At 35.4% G+C, this 25,682-nt stretch overlaps 2 protein-coding genes across 2 annotated transcripts; both read left to right on the forward strand.

The window, feature by feature from the left end:
- Positions 1-3,094: 3,094 nt before the first annotated feature.
- Positions 3,095-6,134, forward strand: LOC118628682 (olfactory receptor 1094-like). Its single transcript, XM_036259623.1, has 3 exons — positions 3,095-3,119; positions 4,796-4,860; positions 5,178-6,134. Exon 3 carries the CDS (start codon positions 5,178-5,180, stop codon positions 6,132-6,134), a length of 957 nt encoding a protein of 318 aa, XP_036115516.1. The 5' UTR covers positions 3,095-3,119; positions 4,796-4,860.
- An 8,817-nt stretch (positions 6,135-14,951) lies between these two features.
- On the forward strand, positions 14,952-15,936 carry LOC118628527 (olfactory receptor 5T2-like). The gene is given in 2 exon segments (XM_036259515.1): positions 14,952-15,908; positions 15,910-15,936. Coding segments are annotated over 2 exon segments (933 nt in total). The 5' UTR covers positions 14,952-15,002.
- The last annotated feature ends 9,746 nt before the right edge of the window (positions 15,937-25,682 follow it).

Below are 25,682 nucleotides of genomic sequence, written 5' to 3' on the forward strand. Positions count from 1 at the left end.
TCTGTCCCAGAAGACAATTAGTGTGTTTCCTCCTTGGAGTGTCCCTGTGGACTTCAATAAGAGCTTGAGAACCTGGTATAAGTCCAAGTCCTTAATATTCATTGGATACCTCAGCTGAGGGAGCAGTTCATTTCCACAGGTAAGGGGGAAGGTTTTTCATTCCTTAAAAATATCACTATTAGCCCTGGCCGGTTTGGCTCAGCAGTTGGAGCTTCGACCTGCGGATCAGGGAGTCCTTGGTTCAGTTCCCGCTAAGGGCACGAACCTCAGTTACAGTTTGTTTCCACCCCAGTTGGGGTTGTGTGGGTGGCAATCACTCGATGTGTCTCTCGTGTCAATGTTTCTCTCTCTCCCCCTCCCACTCTATCTGAAGATAAATGCAAAAAGAAAAAGTCCTTGGGTGAGGATTAAAAAAAAATTATTTAAAAAGTATCACATATTATAATCTTGACCTCAAACTAGATTATATGTTTTAATATATAAATCTGAGATAGAAAACTTATAGTTAACTTAGAGTTGAATTAAAAATTGAATGAGAGAATTCCAGGGAAACAGCAGCGATAATAATAATAATTAAAAAATAATAGATTTAGGTCAATAGATTTGTAAATTAGAAATTTGATATAATTTCCTTGATGGAAGATAACAAATTAAAAGTAGTAGAAATAAGAGACTATATTTCAAATTTAGGAAAATTATTCAATAAAGAGAAAATCAATTACCAAGCAACCATTGGATATATGCCATTTTGAAATCATAATCTTCTTCTCATGAAAAGATATACATGAATTTTAAATTTATTTTACTTGGTAGCTATTGATCTAGATGCTACTTTAACTTGTGTTTGTTTGTTTGTTTTTAATATATAATGCTCTATTTAAACTTGTAGCTTTGTAAAAATATCAGATACATGAGTATGTTACTTTGTGTTATTTCTTGGGGATAACATTTCAAAATATATGGTATGTCACAATGAGTCTGTGATGTGGTCTAGTGAAAAGAGCTTAGATTGGAGATGGAGAAACCTGGATTTGAATCTTGGCTCTGCTAGTAGCTACCTGACTTTAATCAAGTTATAGGTGAGGCTGGTTCTCAGTTTTCTCATCTAGGAAAGGGCGCTGAATCACTCTGCAGGTTGCTGTGTAGATTACAGAAGATAATGTACACACGATTTCTAACACTAGTAGCTACTTAACAACATGCCCTAGCGGCTGCCATAGCTTTCCCTCCTTTCCAGCTCAGTGTTTGCATCCTGTTCTCAGGGATGTATGGTGCTTGATGACTCTGTGAAGGTTGAGGAACTCTTCTGATTGCAGTTTTCCAGAATGGTCATGTTTTGATACATTTTAAAATCTAGTATTTGTCTTTCTAATTTCTATCTCTTAAAGTGAAATTAGTTAGATGTGAACACAATCAGTTGTAATGTCCTTATATGTTAATTGACAGAAATGCCCATTTGCAGAGCATCATTAGAGAAGTAGATGAACGCCATGCATTTTGTTCATCATTCCTGCGGTGCCCTACGGTGGAGTAGATGACTGCTCTAATGGGACACAATTTGAATTAAACATACCTTCATTCATAAACCACCTTCTTCCACTAGATAAAATCAGAGAACTCAGGAGCTATGAGTAAGTTATTATGGTTAAAATTATCAGAAGAATTTAAGCAAACATGTTATTATTTTACTGTTATGCCCAGAGTTATAATGCAATGACAGAAATGTATTTTTAAGTTTCTTGATAGCATAGAATATTAGGATTCACTGGATTTAATCTTATGAGAAAGGTTTTTAAAATCAGAGCGTCCCAAAAAATGTATACCCACTTTGAATAATTATTAATTCCAGTGGGTTAAATCTAAAAAGAAAGAAACATCAATTGAGCCATTAAAATGTGTAAACCTCTTTGAGGGAACCCTGAACGTTGGGGGTGCCATATAACAAATATGTATAAGTAAAGGAAGAGTACTTAGCTTCCAGTTAGGTGCTCATTTAATGCTCAATGCTTTGAAGGAAAAACTGATTTTATAACTCCCTATTTATATTTTGTAGTTAAAATTTGGAAGTCATAGATCATTTGGATATACCCTTTACATATAACTAAAACATGTTAATTTAATAAACATTTAATGCATCTTATAACTAAGCACTCTGCAGTCACTCCACATTCATGTAGTTAAATGAGATATGCCTGGAAATTATGTTCATATTAGCTATCTTTTGGTTTTGAAAGATAAAATTATTTTTCAAGGTTACACTGTCATTAGGTGCTAAATCTGAGATTTTAATACAGTATTTTAGAATACAAGTATAATGTTCTTCATCTTCCACAATTGTATTATCACAGACATATCAATTCAGTAAAGGTTAGAATTGTAATGTGGCTGAAATTTCTCCTGTGTATAACAGTCAACATGTATTTTGTTAGGGATATCTTTAGTAGACTACATATGGGTATATTTTTCTAAAGTTGCTTGATATGTTTTTGTTGATTTCACTGTGCTTCTTCTGATCTGCTTAATTCATGTTTTGTCCCAGAATCTTTTTCATAAACATTTTTTTGTATATAAACCAGAGAGAGGTGGTTAGGGGAATGAGGGACAGAGAGATAGAATGAGAATTTTTTTAATCAGAAATAAATTGTTTTGATGCCCAAAGAATACATCAATATATATTCATATTATTAATTGCTTGTTTTATGCTATTTTATCTATGTTACCATTCAAATAAAACTGAAAATTATAAGATGTGTGTGTGTGTGTGTGCGTGTGCATGTGTGTATTCTCAAGAGTACTGTCAGTTGACTGTATTTACACTGAAGTTGAAATTTAGCTTAATTACATATATTTTACTCTAGAATTCTCTAAGGATTAAATGAGTATTCTGCGTGTGGGGTGCTGGCATCTCCACATCTGAAAAGGTATTTATTCACTATATGTAAAAAGCCTTCCTCATAGCCCTGGCAGGTGTGGCTTAATTGGTTGGGCTATGTCCCAGGCACCAAGGGGTTGCTGGTTCAATTCCTGGTCTGGGCAGGTGCCTGGATTTTGGGCTGATCCCTGGTGGGAGGCAAGCAGGAAGCACCTGATCGATGTATCACTCTCACATGGTGTTTCCCTCCCTCTCCCTTCCTCTTTCTTTCTAAAAATCAGTAAAAAATCTATTTAAAAAATGTCTTCAAGCCCTGGCCAGTTTGTTCAGTGGTTAGAGCACCGGCCCGCAGATCAGAGAATCCTGGGTTTGGTTCATGCTAAGGGCACGTACCTCGGTTGCAGTTTGTCCTTGGCCCGGTTGGGGTAGTGTGGGTGGCAACCACTTGATGTGTGTCTCTCATGTCAATGTTTCTCTCTCTCTCTTCTTCCCTCTCTCCCTCCTGCTCTATCTAAAGATAAATGCAAAAATATCCTCAGGTGAGGATAAAAAAATATAAAAAGGTCTTCCACATAGATCAGGGATGACCTTACCAGGAAAGCAAAGAATGTGGCTTTCTTCTTTTTGTAAGAATAGTTTAAAGCATATTGTCTCATTTCTTTTTGATGTATGAACATCTCAGTGTGACAAACATGTAGTGTGTTTCATGTCACAAATATAAACCCTTGGTATGTCCCTGACCTTATACACTGCAGATTTTTTACTCCTTTAGACTGTGACACAATGAAGGAAAACAAGAATCTTTGTCTTCAAATCTTGCTCTTAAACATGGTAGAGGCAATATTTTATTTTGTTTCAATCACGAAGACTTTCAGTCTAGATATAGTTGACACTTCAATTTTTTTATGCACTTTCCTTTTATTTCATATTTCACTAAATGCAAAACAGTCTGGAGGCATAGGGAAATATACCAGAAATAAAATACTACTTTGTGGCTTATATTGTAATTTTACTTTTTTAACAATAGCTTCTATAAATTGTATAATCCATTATTGGGTAATTTTCCTTTTATAACAATTTTAGTGACTTCTTAAGAAACTATATTAATGAAATGGCCATGATTTATTTTTGACATACATAAGTCTTAAAAATACACCCAAGGATTTTGCAAGGATAATGAGTATATCAATAGAAGAAAATCTTACATTGGCATTCAGTTAAATTTGGGGAAACTTCAATTGTATAACAAATTGTGTAGGTCTAAGTAAACAACTTGGTGATAGGCATATCAAGAACGAAAACTGAAAAACCAAACCAAACCAATTCTCTGTTATGATTTGCATACAAGATGTATCTGCCTCCAGAATTATATCTGCTGTCTCTTCACCAGTGTTGCAGAACTGCTAGGGGAAGGGACACTAACCAAAAGGAAGGGATACAAGGGTTTGGTTGGAATAGGTTGCCCCATGCAACAAGTTGAAATGCAAGTCTAACTTAGCCCGTTTTCTAGTCATCAGGAAACAATGGGAAAAAAAAGATAGACTGACAATCCTCAGAAGAAAAGGTGTGTGTGTAGGGTAAACCACAGAATTATATGTATGTATGCATAACCGATGTAGATAGAAAACAAAGCTGGGAATTGGGAGGGGTAGGGGATGGGGAGTAGGGTGTCAGTGGGGGAAAAAGGAAAAGCACCTGTAACAAAAGTAAATTAACAACGAATGAATGAATAAATAAATAAATAAATAAATAAATAAATAAATAAATAAAGTAACTTTAACACTATTTTTCTCATTTAAAGACAATTATCATTTATATACAATCTTCTGATATTAGTGTGATTCTTTCCCTTCAACAGCTGTAAACATTAAGGAAGGGCAATTTATGCACACCATAGAAAACCCAGAATTAGTATTCAGATGGATATCTTCTGCTATAATATTATTGAACAAAATTTTCTATATTTTTTCATCTTTGTAAATTTTAAGATGATGGAATATGCAACTAGGTGATACAAAATTTGACAGAAAATTAATTGGAAATTAAAGCACCTGCGTTGACATATTTTTCAACATGACAAATTTAGCCAACCATTTCATAAACATTTCTTTAATTTAACAGGGTAGTGCATTCATTGCTCCAGCTCCTTCATCATCGCCTCTTCCCTCATTGCCAAGGATTTCAATCTGTCCCTCTAAGAAGATAGAAGAGGGTGGATTCTATTTTCAAAAATATTGCTTTACAATCTATAAATAAAAATAAAATGTCACAGCTGACATCAGACTTAGATTCACACAGAATTTACATGAACAATGTGACTGAAGTCACTGTGTTTATATTGATGGGCTTCACAAATAATTCTGAGGTGCAAGTATTCCTGTTTTTACTGTTTCTAGAAATCTACCTTTTTACTCTGATGGGAAATTTGGGAATGGTTTTCTTGGTCACTAGGGATTCTCGGCTCCATAACCCCATGTACTATTTTATAAGTGTGTTATCTGTCTTGGATGCTTGTTATTCTTCAGTTGTCACCCCAAAGATGTTGGTCAATTTTCTGAATGAGAATAAAGCCATTTCCTATCTCGAGTGTGCAACACAGATGTTTCTTGCTGTTACTTTTGGGACCACAGAATGCTTCCTCTTGGCTGCAATGGCATATGACCGCTACGTGGCAATCTACAACCCTCTCCTGTATCCAGTTAGCATGTCACCCAGAGTCTATGTGTCACTCATGGTTGCTTCCTATGCCGGTGGCATTGTGCATGCTTCTATACACACAGTGGCCACATTTAGCCTATCTTTCTGTGCGTCCAATGAAATTAGACATGTCTTTTGTGACATCCCTCCTCTCCTTGCTATTTCTTGTTCTGACACATACACAAACCAGCTTCTACTCTTCTACTTCGTGGGTGCAATTGAGATCGTAACTGTCCTGATTGTCCTGATCTCCTATGGTTTCATTCTGTTGGCCATTCTGAGGATGCACAACAGTGAAGGGAGGAGAAAAGTCTTCTCTACATGTGGCTCTCACCTAACTGGGGTGTCAGTTTTTCATGGAACCATTCTCTTCATGTACGTGAGACCGAGTTCCAGCTACGCTTTGGACCATGACATGATAGTGTCGACATTTTACTGCATCATGATTCCCATGCTGAATCCCATCATCTACAGTCTGAGGAACAAAGATGTGAAAGAGGCAATGAAACGAGTGTTTTGGGAAAATAGATGTATCAATAAAGTGTATTTTCACCCTAGCCATTAAATTGAAACAAAGTAAGACTAATGTTCATTGTCTCACTATCAAAATAATAATTGTTTTTGTGTGTATTATTTTCTTTCCATTATTCTTCAAACTTTTATTGGAAAAATTAAAGTCTTACCTCCACCTGTGCCATTTCCACACATGCAGGGAAACTGTGTCATTGTTTGCTTTTTTCTTCATTCATTCTCAGATACACACACACACAAACATGCACACACATATTTATGTATATGCTGATAGTGATTGTATTAGTTGGTCAGTTCTGCCATAGCAAAGCACCACTGACCGTTGGCTTAAGCATCAGAAATTTAATTTTCAGCATTGTAGAATCTGGGAATCTTAGATGAAATTAAAGGCAGAGCTGATCTTGCCTGAGGCCATTTTCTTGTTGATAGCCATCTTCTTCCTCTGTCTTCATCATCATTTCTCTGAGTCTTTCTGTGTCTTAGCTCCTATTCTTATGAGGACACCTGTCTCACTGGATTAAGGGCCAAACTAAAGACCTTATTTTAATTTAATTATTTCTACAAAGACCCTATCACCAAAAAATAGCCTCATTTTGGGGTCAGAATATCAATATATGAATATTGTCATAGGACATATATAGTTACACACAGTTGCTGTTGCACTTAATCATTGCTTTAAAATATAGAATATAGACTTTTATCTCATATTACTCAAATCAGATAGGTTCTAGTAACCACAATTATTGGTAACTTTATAAATTATACCTGACTACCTAGAGTAAATACCACCCAATCAATAGCAAAAATCACTGCTCACATATTCCCAGACTACTTTTCATAGAATTACTGGTTTTGATCCCAGTTCAAAGCACTGTGCTCCATACTTGGATCTATGCCTTGGCAGCAATATGTACTCACAGACCACAGACGAGTTTAAATTTCTGGCGTCATTACATACTGATTTACGAGGTTGCTTTTCTCTCTTTTATTATTTCATCCTGAACATGAATACAAATCCCATTCTTTAATTTCTCACAGAATACAAAGACTTCTGGCATTTATAAAGATTACACATAAACTCAAAAATGATCAAAGAGAAGCATAATTCTCAGAGTCAGTACTTGGCTGTCAGGTTGGCTACTTCCACACCTTAGCCACAGCCCATCTTCATAAACAAAAAACAACAAACTTGTACAAATATTTGCTTTAATATTTAAGCAAAAGAGAACTCGTAACTAGAATATATAAAGAACTCTATAACAAAATGTAGAAAAAAACAATTATAAAAGGGCTTACACTTAAACAAACATTTCAGCACAGAAGACACACAGGTGGTTAATAAGTCCATGACAAAGTGCTAAATAATATCTTATGTTAGGGAAAAAATGCAACTTAACAATGTGACCCCATACTCCTAATACAATAATTAAAGTTTCCACGTATAATAATGACTGACCATATGAGGATGCAGAGTAACTGGAACTCTCATCCACTATCACTAGGAATGCAAATGGTGTAGGCACTTGAGCAAACACTCACAGTTTCTTATGAAATGAAACATACACTCATCATATGACCCTGTGACCTCATTCTGCCATTTACCCAAGTGAAATGAAAATATAGATGAACACAAAGATCTTGGTTTCACATTTTATAGTGGCTATATTCACCATATTTCCAAACTGAAAGCAAGCCAAATGTCCATCAAATAGAGAATAAATAACTGTGGTACATCCATAAAATTGAATACTGCTCAGCAACTTAATAGTATTAATACCATTGCTGTAATCAAGTACACAGATGAATTTAAAATATCGTGTGCCCATTGGAAGAAGGCAAATTCAAAAGATGACGGACAATGTGATTCCACGGATATCGCATTCTGCAAAATGCAAAAAATCTAAAAATGGAGAACACACCTGTGGTTTTGCCAGACTGATTACATAGTGCATGATGGGATTTTTTGAAATAATGGAAATAGTCTAGAATTTGATTTTAGTTACATAAGTCTATGTGTTTGACAGTCACATAACTGGCACTATAAATAGTGGGTTTTTATTAATTTATATTAAAATTTAACCTTAACTTTAAAAACTAGATATTATATAAATTAATCTTTGCTCAGAATAGAGATTTCTTTTGTAGAGGAGATATGACTAGAAATTAGTATAAGGGAGGTATCTGTGTACCATCAATATCTCACTTCTTAGTCTTAGTTTTGTTTATAGTATTATGGTCAGATTGTGGAAATTTATCAAACTGTATACTTCATACAAGCACTTTTCTATATGTCTATTTTATCTGTTGAAATTTAAAGGAGAAGTCAAACTCATATTTGTTGTACATTTTCTGGTAAACTCAGTAAGCCTTTGATACTTAAATGTTCTTTTAATGTCGTATGTTCTTATTGATAGTCCTGTTTTTGAGAAAGTTAATACATTTTTGCTATGTGTCATTTTATATTTGTATAAATGTTTTGGGTATTTTGAAAATTATAGTTTATGATTTTTCCCAGTTTCTCTCAAGTTCTTAACTGTCTTATTTCAAGTAGATTTTTCTCCTACCTCTCTTTTCCATCTTCTCTTCCTTAACTCTGCTTTCAGCAGTTGCAGGCACCCTCATTCACTGCTAGTGGGAATGTAAGTTAGATGGAGGCTCCTCAAAAAATTAAGAACAGAGTTACCATATGACCCAGGAACCCCTCTTCTGGGTATCTACCCAAAATATTTGAAAACATTTATTGGCAAAGATATATGCACCCCTATATTTAGTGAAGCACTATTCATGGCGAAAACATGGAAACAACCAAAGTGTTCTTTGACAGATGATTGGACAAAGAAAATGTGCTACAACCCTGGCCGGGTGGCTCAACCAGTTGGAGCATTACCTTAATACATCAGAAGGTTGTGGGTTTGATATCAGGTCAGAGCACATACCTAGGTTGCGGTTTTTATCCTTGGTCAGGGAGTGTACGGGAGGCAATCAATCAATGTTTCTCTCTCTCTCTTTCTTTTTACCCTACTGTCTCTCTCTAAAATCAATAAACATATCCTCAGGTAAGGATAAAAAAAAAGAAAGAAGATGTGCTACATATATACAATGAAATACTTCTCAGCCATAATAGGAAATGAAGTACTGTCATTTGTGACAACATGGACCTTGAGAATATCATGTTAAGCAAAATAAGTTGTCAGAAAAAGCTAAGAATCATACCATTTCACTTACATGTGGGATGTGAAATTAAAACTCATAGATACAGACAACAGAATGGTGGTTATCAGAGGGAAGGTGCGTACGGTAATAAAGGGTAAAGTGAGCCAAATATGTGGTGACAGAAGATGATTTGACTTTGGGTGGTGGGCATACAATGCAACATGCAGATCACATATCATAGAAATGTAAGCTTGGAACCTATGTAACCTTATTAATCAATGCCACCCCAATAAATTTATTTTAAAATAAAATAAAAATAAATACAATAAGTATAGATAAAAAATACTTAATGTCACTAATTATCAGGAAACTGCAAATCTAAAGCATCATAATCAGAGGACTAAGAACTCTGATTATTTAATAAACATCAACATGTAGTAAAGTATTACATAACCATTTTAATTATTGAGTAAATCATCATGTTGCTAATTTGAACCAGAAGATAATTGGGGCATGTTCCCGTTGGGGAAACTCTTGTCGTTTTCATCAACAGTTGAGTAAGGGGATATAAATAATCTAAATTAATCATATTCATAGTATATCTAAACCTGCTTTTGCTGTTACACAGGTAAGAAGAGAAAATTTATGCCATTTTTTAAATATTTTATGAGATGGGACCTAGAATGTCAAGGTCGACTGTTATAAAATCCCCAGTCTAAACTCTTTAGTTGTTGCCTATTGCATAGGTAAATACATTCAACAAAGAAAATATAAACTATTGCATTTCGATTTGTAGAGTTAAGTGAGATTTTTCCAAATTGATTCTATGTTTTCATTTTTCTGATGGAAGAAGAAAGATCAGGTTAAACAAGAACTATAAAGAAAATTTATCAGTGGTATGCAAGAAAACATTCGACCAATTCAATTATCTGAGGGCTTGAATGAGGAAACAATCAATTATCCTTTATTTTGCTAGTTTTGTGATATAGAAGCCACTTCAGGATAATGCTATTTTTTTAACGTTTCTCTAGTATTAATGTTTGAAATTTATCTAAATATACATCTAGAATCATGTTCTATTTCACTGGGAGCAGCAAGTGGGGAGGTCAGTTACAGAATAAAGCCATGGTATTAAAGAAGGTAGGGTAAAATTGTGAAAAGTTCATGCACTCTGAGGAAGACCCAGGATTGAGTCTTGGTTCTGGTACTTGTTAGCTGTGAGAGATGCTAGAAAGGTGAGTCAAATCAAGGTACACAAAAGCCTCCTTCTGCTGCATGTGCTCAATACCCGGCAGTTATTCTCCTTCTCCTCCTTTGACAACTTAGTGTGTTTCAATGTTGAGGCAAAGACGTCTTTTAAGTCTGTGCTTTTTATTAACACTGCACTTTTTATTTTTTTTATTGATTAATTTTTGTTACAGATGTTTCTCCTTTTTCCCCCCACTGATTCCCCCCTCCCTCTCCCTCCCAGCCCCTTCCCCAGATTGTTGTCCATGTCCACTGTTCATGCATACATGCATATAAGTTCTGTGGTTCATCCCTCCCCCACCTCCCCACTTTTTAGGGGATTGTCAGTCTGTACCCCACTTCCGCGTCTCTGGGACTACCCCATTCCTCAAACTGTTATGTTCATTATATTCCACAAATAAGTGAGATCATATGAAATTTGTCTTTCTCTGTTTGGCTTGTTTCACTTAGGATGATACTTTCAAGGTCCCTCCTTGTAGTCTCTCAAAGGATAAGAGATCTTTCTTTCTTACCGCTGCGTAGTACTCCATTGTGTATATGTACCACATCTTTTTGATCCATTTGTCTACTGATGGACACTTGGGCTGTTTCCAGATCTTAGCGATTGTAAATAGTGCTGCTACAAAGATGGGGGTACATATATTCTTTCTGATTGGTGTTTTATGCTTCTTAGGGTATATTCCTAGAAGTGGGATCACTGGGTCAAATGGAAGATCAATTTTTAATTTTTTGAGGTGACACCATATTGTTTTCCATAGTGGCTGCACCAGTCTGCATTCCCACCAGTGCACTAGAGTCCCCTTTTCTCCACACCCTCGTCAACACTTGTTGTTTGATGATTTGTTGATGGCGGCCATTCTGACAGGTGTGAGGTGATACCTCATTGTTGTTTTGATTTGCATCTCTCTGATGATTAGTGATGATGAGCATTTCTTCATATGTTTCTTAGCCATTTGTATGTCCTGTTTGGAGAGGTGTCTATTTAGTTCCTCTTCCCATTTTTTAATTGGATTTCAGGTTATACTACAAAGACACTGTGATCAAAACAGCCTGGTACTGGCACAAGAACAGGTATACAGACCAGTGGAACAGAATAGAGAACCCAGAAATGGACCCAAGGCAATATGCTCAATTAATATTTGACAAAGGGGGCAAAAGCATACAGTGGAGTAAGGACAGCCTCTTTAATAAATGGTGCTGGGAAAATTGGACAGCTACTTACAGAAAAATGAAACTAGACCATCAACTTACACCCTACACCAGAATAAACTCAAAATGGATAAAATACTTAAATGTAACTCATGAATCCATAAAAATCCTAGAGGAGACTGTGGGCAACAAAATTTCAGACACCATACACAGCAGAATTTTTACTGACACATCACCTAAGGCAATAGAAACAGGAGAAAATGAACACATAGGACTACATCAAACTCAAAAGCTTCTGCACAGCGAAAGATACAATCATCAAAACGGAAAGGGTACCCACTGTATGGGAAAGCATAATTGCCAATGATATATCAGATAAGGGGTTAATTTCCAATACATATAGAATGCTCATACAACTCCACAAAAGGAAGACAAAGAATCCAATTAAAAAACACTGCACTTTTATAACTAGCTTTGCATTAATTTTAAAATCTCAAGTTATACTATTAAATTTTTAATATTTGTTTGTTATTTAATACTTTAATTATAAGTATTTTCCTTGATCTCTACAATATGATTTAGAAATCTAACTTTTTATTTTTTAAATTAATTAATTTAATTTTGTTACAGATGTTTCTCCTTTTTCCCACACTGATTTCCCCCTCCCCTTCTCTCCCTCCCCACCTTGTCCCCAGCATTGTTGTCCATGACCTTTGTTCATGCATACATGCATATAAGTTCTGTGGTTTATCTCTCCCCTACCACCCCTCTTCTGGGGATTGTCAGTTTGTACCCCACTTCCACATCTCTGGGACTACCCCATTCCTCAGACTGTTATGTTCATTATATTCCACAAATAAGTGAGATCATATGATACTTGTCTTTTTTTGTTTGGCTTGTTTCTCTTAGGATAATGCTTTCAAGGTCCCTCCATGTTGTCTCAAAGGATAAGAGATCTTTCTTTCTTACAGCTGCATAGTACTCCAGTGTGTATATGTACCAAATCTTTTTTATCCATTTATCTACTGATGGACACTTGGGCTGTTTCCAGATCTTAGCTATTGTAAATAGTGCTGCTACGAATGTGGGGGTACATATATTCTTTGTGATCAGTGTTTCAGGCTTCTGAGGATATATTCCTAGAAGCGGGATCACTGGGTCAAATGGAAGTTCAATTTTTAAGTTTTTGAGGTAATACCAATTTGTTTTCCATAGTGGCTGCACCAGTCTGCATTCCCACCAGCAGTGTACTAAATTACCCTTTTCTCCACACCCTCGCCAACACTTGTGTGATGATTTGTTGATGGCGGCCATTCTGACAGGTGTGGGATGATACCTCATATTTGTTTTAATTTGCATCTCTCTGATGATTAGTGATGTTGAGCATTTCTTCATGTTTTCTAACCATTTGTATGTCCTGTATGGAGAGGTGTCTGTTTAGTTCCTCTGCCCATTTTTTAATTGGGTTCTTTGTCTTCCTTTTGTTGAGTTGTATGAGCACTCTATATATTTTAAATTCTTTAAGAATCATAGACATTTCCTTTTTATACGTCTGAGTTTATTCAATATATTTTAATATTGACTTAGCTATACCCAGTATAAATTATTTTTGAATCTAGTAGAAATAAGTAATTCAAGTAAAATTTAGCTGAATGTTTAGCATTTTAGTCTTGCACTCTCTTATCTAAGTAAAATTAAGCCCACAGCAAATGGAATCATGGTGAGCTGTGTGTGGTTAGAAAAAAGAATTATAATCAAAATATGATTCATTGGATTTAATCCTGATAGAATAAGTTTCAGTGTGTATTAATAATCACAAAACAAATATATTAAATATAGTTACAGAATAAAACATCTGGCTCAAGTCTCTGGTCACAAATAGTTTTAAATGATTACTTGTAATAATAATTTTTTTGACCCAATATTTGCTAATGTTTTAAAAATAAACATATCTGATGAAAAAAGTTTAATTATATAATCAATTTAAATTTGAAACAAAAAATTGACATATTTAAAGGAAATTGCTTTATGTATTTATTGCTTTACACATTTAATTAGTCAGCCTGGCTATATACTAGCTTGGTCATTGAAACATATTACTATTTTATTTGAATTTATTTCTCTTTTTCTTTATTGATTCTAGAGAGAGAGGAAGGGAGAGAGATAGAAACGTTGATGAAAGAGAACATTGTTTGGCTGCCTCCTGCATGCCTTCCACTGGGGATAGGGCCCACAATCTAGGCATGTGCCCTGATCAGGAATCAAACTGCAGACCTCTTGGTACATGAGCTAATGTTTGACCACTGAGCCACAGTGCTCATGCTATATTACTATTTTAAAGAAGAATAACTAAGAGAGGGGGAGGCAGCAGTGAGGGAGGTGTGCTAAGGGGGGAAGAAAAAGGGGACACATGCAATATTGTCAACATTCAAATTTTTTAATTTAAAAAATATTTTAAAAAATAAAGACATACTTTCAGATCTGAATCCTGTTATTTGTCTTGAACAGGTTTATCATTGAACTGATGTCAAGAATCTTTTTCTTGTGACTCTTGTTCACATTTAAAAAAATAGATTTCACCATATTTATGAACGTTTGTATTTATTTCCTAATTGGCTTCATTCAATCATGGGCCATCATCTTTAAATAATGTTAATTTGTTCATTCAGACACAACCAAAATCTAATAGAGTTTTTTAAAAATTTAGAGATTAGCTCATAAAATGGTGCAAGGTTACTCTGTAGAGCCAACCTAATTCAGCACATTCTCTACTGAACAGCATCATCAGGATTCAACTTCATTAACATATTTTGTCTATTCCAATATTGTAGAATATATATTAATCTTCTCATTCTACAGGTGAGTAGATTATAGCAAATCATTTTATACCATAATGGAAAGGTCTAGAGTGCTGGAATGTATCATCAATGCTTCATACATTGATGTACTAGATGTACTAGCTCATGTGTATTTATGTCAAAAGGAAATTCTTTTTTAATCAACCACTTGGTGTTTTACTGTGATTGAATATGAAAATAGCTAGTAGAATGCATTTGTAAATTACTCAGTTAGCCCAATGGTTTTAGAAATGACATGAATTCATAAAGTGAGTGGACATCTGTCTTTTCTACTTGATTTTCCAGTGAGTGCACGGACACTTGGCCCATTGTGTTGTCGCTGTCTCCTGAACTGCACTTGGGAAATTTTACATTGCCAACAAATAAATATGAGGACATAATTCATGTTCCCTAGTGTCACAATGTTGACTGAGTCACAGTTCTGTTTATTCATGTTGTAGTAAATGAATTGTAACTTTACAAATACTTTTATGTTTGTTTCATGAGGTTTTAACATGAAGAATGTCACTGAAGTTACTATGTTTGTACTGAAGGGCTTCACAGACAAGCTGGAACTGCAGATCCTCTTATTCTTCCTGTTCCTAGCAATTTACCTGTTTACTCTGATGGGAAATTTAGGGTTGGTTGCATTGGTGATTGGGGATTCCCAGCTCCACAACCCCATGTACTATTTTCTGAGTGTGTTATCATCCGCAGATGCTGGCTTTTCCTCCGTAATTACACCGAATATGTTAGTAGGTTTCCTGTCAACGAATAATGTCATTTCATTCCTTGGATGTGCAACACAGATGTTTCTCGCTGTTACTTTTGGGACCACAGAATGCTTCCTCTTGGCTGCAATGGCATATGACCGCTACGTGGCAATCTACAACCCTCTCCTGTATCCAGTTAGCATGTCACCCAGAGTCTACGTGTCACTCATCGTTGCTTCCTATGTTGGTGGCATTTGGCATGCTTCTATACACACAGTGGCCACATTTAGCCTATCTTTCTGTGCGTCCAATGAAATTAGACATGTCTTTTGTGACATCCCTCCTCTCCTTGCTATTTCTTGTTCTGACACATACACAAACCAGCTTCTACTCTTCTACTTTGTGGGTGCAATTGAGATAGTCACCATCCTGATAGTCCTGATGTCCTATGGTTTCATTCTACTGGCCATTCTGAGGATGCATTCTGCTGAAGGGAGGAGAAAAGTATTTTCTACATGTGGCTTTCACCTAACTGGAGTGACAATTTATCACGGAACAGTTCTCTTCATGTATGTGAGACCAAGTTCCAGCTACACTTTGGAACATGACATGATAGTGTCGACATTTTACAGCATCGTGATTCCCATGCTGAATCCCATCATCTACAGTCTGAGGAACAAAGATGTGAAAGAGGCAATAAAAAGAGTATTTTGGGGGAAACAGGTGTATCAACTAAGTGTCTTTTTACAGTAAAATATAGATTGAGAAATAGAGAGTGATGTTCTATGCCTCAATGTCTAAAAGATATGATGAAAATGTTTTGTTTCAGTTTATTAATGTATTTCTGTTTCCCTGAATATTTTAAAACAAAGATCATAGTCAACCCTCTACCTATACTGTCTTCAGATATGACAATATTGTTATCAACTTACTTCTTAATATGTTCTCACTGATACATGTATATAGACATATATGTATGTGGATGCAGATAATGATTGATATATTGCAAAAGCACACATACAGACTTATATATATGTAATCAATATTGTAGAATGTTGTATATTGTTTCCTTTTATCTCCATGTAATATAGAGGCCCTAATGATGGCAATTATAAATAATATTATAAGTTTACCTGACTAGTTTGATCACATATCACCTAATCAATAACACAACCACAGCTCACATTAGCCCAATCCAATTTCTGTGAAGACGTTGGTATCTGATTCCAGTTCAAAGCACCCTGCTCCATCCTTAGGTCCATGCATTGGTAGGATCTATTCACAGCCTGTATTTTGGGGACCACAGAAAATGTGTTTAAATTCCTAGTGTCATTCATTACCTTGCTGTTTGTGAAGGTGCTTTCTCTCCATTTTGTTATTTCACCCAGAGCATGGATATCAAATTCATTTTTATGTCTTACAGAAAACCAACTCTAGGCATTGTCATTTATCAAGAATGACATAAGAAAAACACAATTCAGAGAAAGGTATAAATGGCTGGCAGATTGGGCTCTTCCCAGAACTAAGCCCCAGCCCATCTTTATAGGATTTTTTACAGGCCTGGTTCTGACTCAACTTTTAGCTCTTTTTTTCTTTGACCTCTGCCCTTCTGTACATGTCACCACTAGTCAGTGTCCAGGCTCAAGAACCAATGTACAAAAAAGTCTCTCCTATGCTCCTTTTTGGCCCAGCTTCCAACAGACCTCATTTGCATTGCAAAGGTATGTCTACATAAAAAAAAAAAAAAATGTTTTTAAGTTGTAGTGTTCTTTCTTCTTTCTTTACTTTAAAATTTTTTAATTTAATTTTAATTGTTATTTTATTAAAACTTATTATCTTCCTCAAAGAGCGTCTTCTTTTTCAATTCAACAAGATGACCTCCTTAGAATTAGAGTCCAACATAAGAATGTGTCCCTAAATTGGAATTATTATGTTTAAATAACACCTCAACAAGTATGCAGAATACCTCTTACTATCATATATTCCTAACACAGTATCCCTGAATTTATTTTCTCCTCTTTAGAAGGTTTACTCCTCCATAAATCCTTCCTTAAAATGTCAAAACTAAACCATAGTTACTGCTATTCATTATCTTTGCATATCCAAACCAACCAAATGAGAATAAGGATTGATTGTGTGTGTGTGTGGTGTGTAGTGTGTGTGTGTGTGTGTGTGTGTGATATACTATTGAAGGGATCCTTAAACACAGCTAAAATCATAAAGATGGATATATTTTATGCTTTAAAATTGTAAAGGTCTGAATGAAAAAATAATCACAAATACGGTGAAAGAACTAGCCATAAACAAGTGAAAATAGATACATTATGCATTTATTAAATTAAATAATAGGCCAGAATTTTGTAGAACTATGGGCAAAGAATGTATATGGGCCCTGCCGATGTGGCTCAGTGGTTGAGCATTGACCAATGCACCAAGAGGTCACCAGTTTGACTCCCAGTCAGGGCACATGTCCAGTTCGTAGGCCACATCCCCAGTAGGGGGCATGGAGGGGGTGGCCAATCAGTATTCTTTCTCACTGATGTTTCTATCTCTCTCTTCCTCTCCCTGCCTCTCTCTTTCTGAAGTCAATAAAGAAAAAAATTATTTGAAAAAAAATAAGTGCACATGGACACTTCACAAAAGAAGTAACTTCTAGGCCAATGAATACACTAAACATTAATAATGATCTGGAAAATGTATGTGTAACATGATATAAAATGCTTCTAACACTCATAACCCTGGAAGAAATAAAAAAGTCTGGCACTGCCCAATGAGGAATAAAAATATGTAAATAATATTATTGTTTGTTACAGAGTCAATTTAGAAGCTATTAAAATGCTCATCTACTCTAAATGCTTGAACCAAATCCATAACAATCAAGATAATTAAATCTCAAAATATGATGGTTGAGCAATTTACATATATATGTGTGTGTGTATATATATATATATATATATATATATATATATCAAGTACAGAATGATGTAAACATTTTAAATCCACTTATAAATTTTAAGACCACGTAACTAGCAATTATAAGCATATATAACATAAATATATATACATATAATAATGTATATGTATATATAATGTGTATATTTTTATATAATGTTCATGTGTGTATATGTTCTGTGTGTGTATATATATACATACATATACATATATATGTGTGTGTGTATCAAAGAACATAGGAGTAAATGAATTATTTTTTAAAGAACATGATAAACCTTGAGAACATTAAACTAAGTGAAATCAGCTAGTCATAGAAGGACAAACACTGCACGATACCATTTATGTAAGGTATATAAAATAGTAAAACACATAAAGGCAGAGAGTAAAATGGTAGCTGCCAGAGACTAGGGGAATGGGGAAAATGAGAATTGCTACTAAATAGGTATAAAATTCTAGTTATGAAAAATGATTACATTCTAGAGATATTTTATACAACATTGTGCCTATAGTTAGCATTACTGTATTTGTATACTTAAAAATTTGTTAAGAGGGTAGATGTCACACTAAGTATTCTTACCACAAAAAAACTAAGTACAAATATTTGGAAAACAGGAAAAGGTTGAAATACTTAATAGTTGTTGCCTCTAGATGGGGTGGAGGGAATGGAAATGGGAGAGGTTGAATCAGTGGAAATTTAGCTTACATGTAATATGTGTTACTCTAAAATGCCGAATCTCATAAGATAAAACTATTGTTTAATGAGGGTAATGAAAATATGGTATTTATAATGCCATTTTTCTTCATATGTATGTGTGTGTATGCATGTAGACATGTATGTGTGTTTTTTACAAATTCTGAAAGGTGAAATCTTGTGATCCAATGATGGTGTTGTCTTAGAGTTCTGTCTGTTTGACCAAGGTAAGTTTATTAAACAGCCTAATCAAGACTTAGGAGATGGGAAATACTTGTGTATAGTAAATAATAAGACTAGAATGAGAGATTAAGTTGTAAAATAAAGCATCAATAACAAGAGAAAGGGAAAAGTAGTTTTTTAAATCTTTACAATGTTATAGGAATGCTAAATAGATGGGGAAGTTGACAAAGCTGATGAGGAAATGAAAGTCTTGTTAAGTGAGCATAATACAAACTGACTATGTCTTTGTTGGTGTGAATGACAATATATAATGGACATTACAGAGGAATCTGTCCCATAACCTTCATGGGGCTATTTGGACTCTGGACAGAACCTCAAGGATTTATTTTTATTATTTTTTTTTTATTGATATTAGAGAGAGAGGAAAGGAGAGGGAGAGAGAGATGAAAACATCGATGAGAGAAAATATCGATTGGCCACCTCCTGTATGCCCCCCACTTGGGACTGGGACCACAACCTGGGTATGTGCCCTGACTGGCAATTAAACCAGCGACCTCTTGGTGCATGAGTCGATGCTCAATCACTGAGCCACACCAGCCAGGCGAAACTCAAGGATTCAAATCATTGTAATGATAACATGAAATTGGTAAATCTTTGTAATTTCTTCTTTATTGTTCACAACATGTCTGTTACTTCATTAATTTTAGAGTTTAGAATGTGTCATAACTTCTTAAATGTACCAGGATGAAGAAACCATTGTGTCCTGCCTAAAGTAAAGAATATACTAGAGAATGATATGCAAGTTATCACTGTTTCTTTACAAAAGTTAAAATTATATTAAAGGGAGATTATGGCACTGGAAACAAAAACCTCCTATTTTACCTGACAATTTCAAAGTGGATATTGGATTTACTCATTCATTTATTCACCATTTTATCAGCCAGTTGGTCTTCTGAAATCTTTTGAACATGTACCTTTTCCTCCATATTATTTTAGCAGCTCTTAATACAAAGGTGAACTATATAGACATGTCTTTTTCACATACAAAACATAAAGACTAGCTCTTTCACTACCACCCAACACCTGTAAAGACTGAGAGTCACCTCCCTGGAAGTGGAAGTAGGGGGTAGAACAAGCTACAAACTGCCTTTCTAGCTTACTTGCCTTTCTAGCTCAGACCCCGGCCAGCTGAAAATTCCAAAATGGCAGCAGAGTAAATGGAAGCTACAAAGACCATCTCCCAGGACCAAACTGGAATTACAACTAAAATAAAGACAAATCGTCAGGGAACAGCAACAGAAAAGCAGCTGGAGAGGACCCATATAACCAGGGAAAGGTAAAAAGGACACTGAATCAAGCCTGGTAGGATCTGTGGAGGCATGGAAGGGTGAGCTGGGAGCCTATAGACAGCATCTGTTTTAGCTGTGAGCAGCTCCCTCAGGGTTAAAATCCCAAGCCAGCTCTACAGCACAGAGGGCTGAGACAGAATACTAAATTCGATAGAGCCACTCAACCTGGGACCCGGCAGAGGAAGGGCAGACTGGACTGGAACTGTGTGGACACTCGGGAGCTTGGAGACCTTGGAGGGCACTGGGAGTTTTCTGCTGAATCACTCCCTTGTGGGACAGTAGCCATCTAACTCAAAGAGCCCATTCCCAAAGACACTAGAATAAACAACAGCCCCTCCCTCAGAAATTTAATTCCACCCAGCTAGGCCAGAGGAAGGCAAATTGAGGCTCATTAACAGCCAGCATCAGCCCCACCCTCTAGAAATCTTCTTACCCTGAACACCTGAAAGATATTTTTATTCAGCTAAGGGCTACAACTCAAGGCTTATCAAGTAACTGAGACTAATAGCCTCCAGGCAAAAAGCTAGAAGAACTGAACCTTTCCTGACCTTGTAAATATACCCAGGGAAGTACGACTTGACAGTGATGTTTAACATGGGTCCTCCCACACTCATCCAAACTTAGTAGAGGGATCCACAAACAGAAGAACACCAACACCCACAGGGAAAATTTGGCAGGCTGCAAAAGCCACTGAGATAGCCAACATGGTGAAACAAAAAAAAACAAATCCCAAATGAAAGAACAAGAGAACTCTACTGAAGATGAGATAAATGAAATGCAGTTAAGGAAGCTATCAGAGGTAGAGTTCAGACTGATGATAATGAGGAAGCACAACAGCATGAGTAAAGAGCTCAGCACCATGAGCAAAAATATAGAAATGTTGAAAACCAACCACTTGGAAATGAAGAAAGACATAGAAGAAATAAAGAACACATTACAAGGGCCCTGGCTGGTTTGGCTCAGTGGTTAGAGTGTCAACCCATGGACCAGAGAGTCCTGGATTCAGGCATGTACCTCAGTTGCACTTTGTTCCCAGCCATGGCTAGGGTTATGTGGTTGCCAACCAGTCAGTGTGTCTCTCTCACATCAATGTTTCACTCTCTCTCTTCTTCCCTCTCTCCCTCCCACTCTGTCTGAAGATAAATGCAAAAAATATCCTCAGATGAGGATTAAAAAACAAAACAAAACAAAACACACATTACAAAGCATAACCAGCACAGTAGAGGAAGCTGAGGACTAAATCAGTTAGAGAACAGGGTAGAAAAAAATCACCCAATCAGAAAACCAAAAAGGAAAAACAATGATAAAACAGGAATACAGCTTAAGAGAACTGTGGGACACCTGGAAACATAACAACATTCAAATTGTAGGAATTCCAGAAGAAGAAAATAAGCTAGGGCTAGAGAATATATTCAAAGAAATAGTGACACAAAACTTTCCTAATGTGGTGAATGAAGAAGGCATTCAAGTTCAAGAAGCACAGAGAGCCCCAAGTAAGAAGAACCCAAAACAGGCCCACACCAAGACACATAATAATTAAAATGCCAAAAATTAAAGACAAAGAGAGAATCCTAAATGCAGCAAGAGAAAAGCAACAGGTTACCTACAAAGAAACCCCCATAAGGCTATCAGCTGACTTCTCAACAGAAACACTATAGGCCATAAGGGAATGGCATGAAGTAATCAAAGTAATAAAAGAAAAAGATTTGAATCCAAGACTACACTATCCAGCAAGGTTATCATTCAAAATAGAAGATAAAATAAAGAACTGCTCAGACAAAAAACAGGCTAAGGGACTATATTAGCACTCAACCAGCACTGCAAGAAATGTTAAAAGGACTGCTATAATTAGTAGAAGAATAGAAAGAAAAATATAACCACAATAAATAAAAATGCCAACAAATAAGTACATATCAATAATCATCATAAATGTAAATGAATTGAATGCTCCAATCAAAAGACACAGAGTAGCTGATTGGATAAGAAAGCATGACTCATATATATGTTCTTTACAAGAGACCCACCTCACAACAAAAGACTCACATAGGTTGAAAGTGAAAGGATAGAAAAAAATCCACCCAACAAACGGAAAGGATAAAGAAGCTGGGGTAGCAATACTCATATCTGATAAAATAGATTTAAAAATGAAGGCCATAACTAGAGACAAAGAAGGCCACTACATAATATTGAAAGGATCTATCCAACTGGAAGATATAACCTTGGTAAGTGTATATGCATCCAATACAGGACCATCAAAATATATTAAAAGTCTTCTGGAGGACTTCAAAGGAGAAATCAATAGCAATGCAATCATAGTAGGGGACTTCAACACCCCGCTGACATCACTGGATAGATCCTCTAGATAAAAAAAGTAACAAGGAAACAGAGACTCTAAATGATACAGTAGATCAAATAGATTTAATAGATTTCCACAGAGACTTACATCCCAAAAGTGCAGAATTCACATTCTTTTCAAGTGCATATGGGACATTCTAAAAGATAGACCACATGTTAGGGCACAAACTAAGTCTCTACAAGTTCAAGAAGATGGAAATCATATCAAGCATCTTATCAGATCACAGTGGCATGAAACTAGAAATCAATTACACCTGAAACACGCAAAAACATTCAAACACATGAAAGCTAAATAGCATGTATTAAACAATCAATGGGTTACCATGGAGTTCAAGGAATAAATTAAATACTTCCTGTAAACCCATGAAAATAAACACACAACAGCACAAAATTTATGGGATGCAGGGAAAGCAGTCCTGAGAGGGAAGTTCATAGCACTACAGGCCTACCTGAAGAAACAAGAAAAATTTCTAATTAACTATCTAACTTTACAATTTAAAGAACCACAAAGCAAACAAAAAGAAAACCCCAGAGCAAGTAGAAAGAAAGAAATAGTAAAGTCATAGCTGAAATAAATGACAAAGAGACAAAAAACAAAACAAAACAAAACAAAAAAACAATTCAAAAGCTCAATGAAATGAAGAGCTGGTTCTTTGAAAAAATAAACAAGATTGATGGATCCTTAGCTACACTGACCAAGAAACAAAGAGAGAGGACCCAAATAAACAAAATTAGAAATGAAAGAGGAGAAGTAACAACTGACACCACAGAAATACAAAGGATCATTAACAAATACTATAAACAATTATATGGCAACAAACTGGACAATCTAAGCAAAATGGACACATTTCTAAAAACACATAGTCTCCCAAAACTGAACCAGGAAGAGAGAGAAAACTTGAACAGACCAATAATAACTAAGGAAATTGAAGATATAATCAAGACACTCCCAGCAAACAAAAGCCTATGCCTGGACAGCTTCACCGGGGAGTTTTACGAACATTCAAAGAAGAAGACCTATTCTCCTTAAACTATTCCAAAAAAATCAAGAAGAAGGAAGACTTTAAACCTGTTTTATGAGGTCAGCATAATTATAAAAAAAAAAAAAAAAAAAAAAAACAGAAAAAGACACTACAAAAAAAGAAAACTACAGGCCACTATCCCTGATGAACATAGATGCCAAAATCCTGAACAAAATACTAGCAAATCAGATCTAAAAATACATCAAAAAAATTATTCACCATGACCAAGTGAGATTCATCCTAGGGATACAAGCCTGGCTCAATATTTGCAAATCAATAAATGTGATACACCACATAATCAAAATGAAAGATAAAAACCATATAATTATATCAATAGACGCTTAAAAAACATTTGACAAAATCCAGCACACATTTCTGATAAAAATGCTCAGCAATGTGGGAGTAGAGGGATTTTATGTCAATATAATGAAGTCCATATATGAAAGACCTACAGCCAACATTATACTCAATGAGCAAAAACTAAAAGTATTTTCTGTAAGAACAGAAATAAGAAAGGGATGCTCACTTTTGCCACTCTTATTTAACATAGCACTGGAAGTCTTAGTCACAGCAATTAGATATGAAGAAAAAGTAAAAGATAGCCAAATTGAAAAGGAGGAAGTGAAACTGTCATTATTCACAGATGACATAATATTGTACTTAGAAAACCCTAAAGGCCCTGGCTGGTTTGGCTCAGCAGTTAGAGCGTCGGCTTGCAGACCAGAGAGTCCTGGGTTTGGTTCTTGATATGGGCATGTACCTCGGTTGCAGTTTGTCCTCAGCCCCAGTTGGGGTTGTGTGGGTGGCAACCACTCGATGTGTCTCTCATTGATGTTTCTCTCTCTCTCTTTGTCCCTCTCCCCTCTTGCTCTGTCTGAAGATAAATGCAAAATGTCCACGAGTGAGGATTAAAAAAAATTTTTTTTTAAAGAAAACCCTGAAGACTCATTTAAAAATCTTCTAGACTTAATAAACAAATTTGGCAAGGGAACAGGATTTAAAATTAACATCAAGAAATCCACTGCATTCTTATACACCAATAATGAACTCACAGAAAGAAAAACTAAAAAAAAATCCCATTTACCATTGTCACAAAAAAATTAAGATACCTAGGAATAAATTTAACCAGAGAGGTAAAGGACCTCTTCACAGAAAACCACAGGATATTGAAAAAAAAAAAAAAAAATAGAGGAAGATATAAAAAGTGGAAGCACATAACTTGTTCATGGATTGGAAGAATTAACATCATTATAATGTCCACACAACCCAAAGCAATATAGATTCAATGCAATCCCCATCAAAATACCAAAGACATATTTCAAAGAACTAGAACAAATACTTCAAAAGTTCATATGGAACCAAAAAAGAATAGCCACAGAAATCTTGAAAAAGAAGGACAAAGTAGGTGGGATCACAATACTGGATATCAGGTTATACTACAAAGCCACTGTATTCAAAACAGCCTGGTACTGGCACAAGAACAGGCATATAGATTAGTGGAACAGAACAGAGAACCCAGAAATTGACCCAAGACATTATGGTGTGGAGAAAATTGGACAGCTACATACAAAAAAATTAAACTAGACCACCAACTTACACCATGCACAAGAATAAACTCCAAATGGATAAAAGACTTAAATGTAAATCGTGAATCCATAAAAATTCTAGAAGAAAATGTAGGCAACAAAATTTTAAACATCGTACGTAGCAGAATTTTCACTGATATAATGCCTAAGGCAACAGAAACAAATGAAAATATGGACACATGGGACTAATCAAACTCAAAAGCTTCTGCACAGCAAAAAAAAAAAACAAAAAAACAACAAAAAAGAACAAAACAAAAAAAATAACCATCAAATTGGAAAGGGAACTCACTATATGGGAAAGTATATTCGCCAACGATACATCATATAAGGGGTTAATTTCCAAA

The sequence above is a fragment of the Molossus molossus genome, unplaced genomic scaffold (genome assembly GCF_014108415.1).
Source record: "Molossus molossus isolate mMolMol1 unplaced genomic scaffold, mMolMol1.p scaffold_m16_p_13, whole genome shotgun sequence".
Lineage (NCBI taxonomy): Eukaryota > Metazoa > Chordata > Mammalia > Chiroptera > Molossidae > Molossus > Molossus molossus.

Bases quoted from the DNA above. Each gene is read 5' to 3' on its own strand.
- LOC118628682 (XM_036259623.1), top strand. From the start codon at position 5,178: ATGAACAATGTGACTGAAGTCACTGTGTTTATATTGATGGGCTTCACA.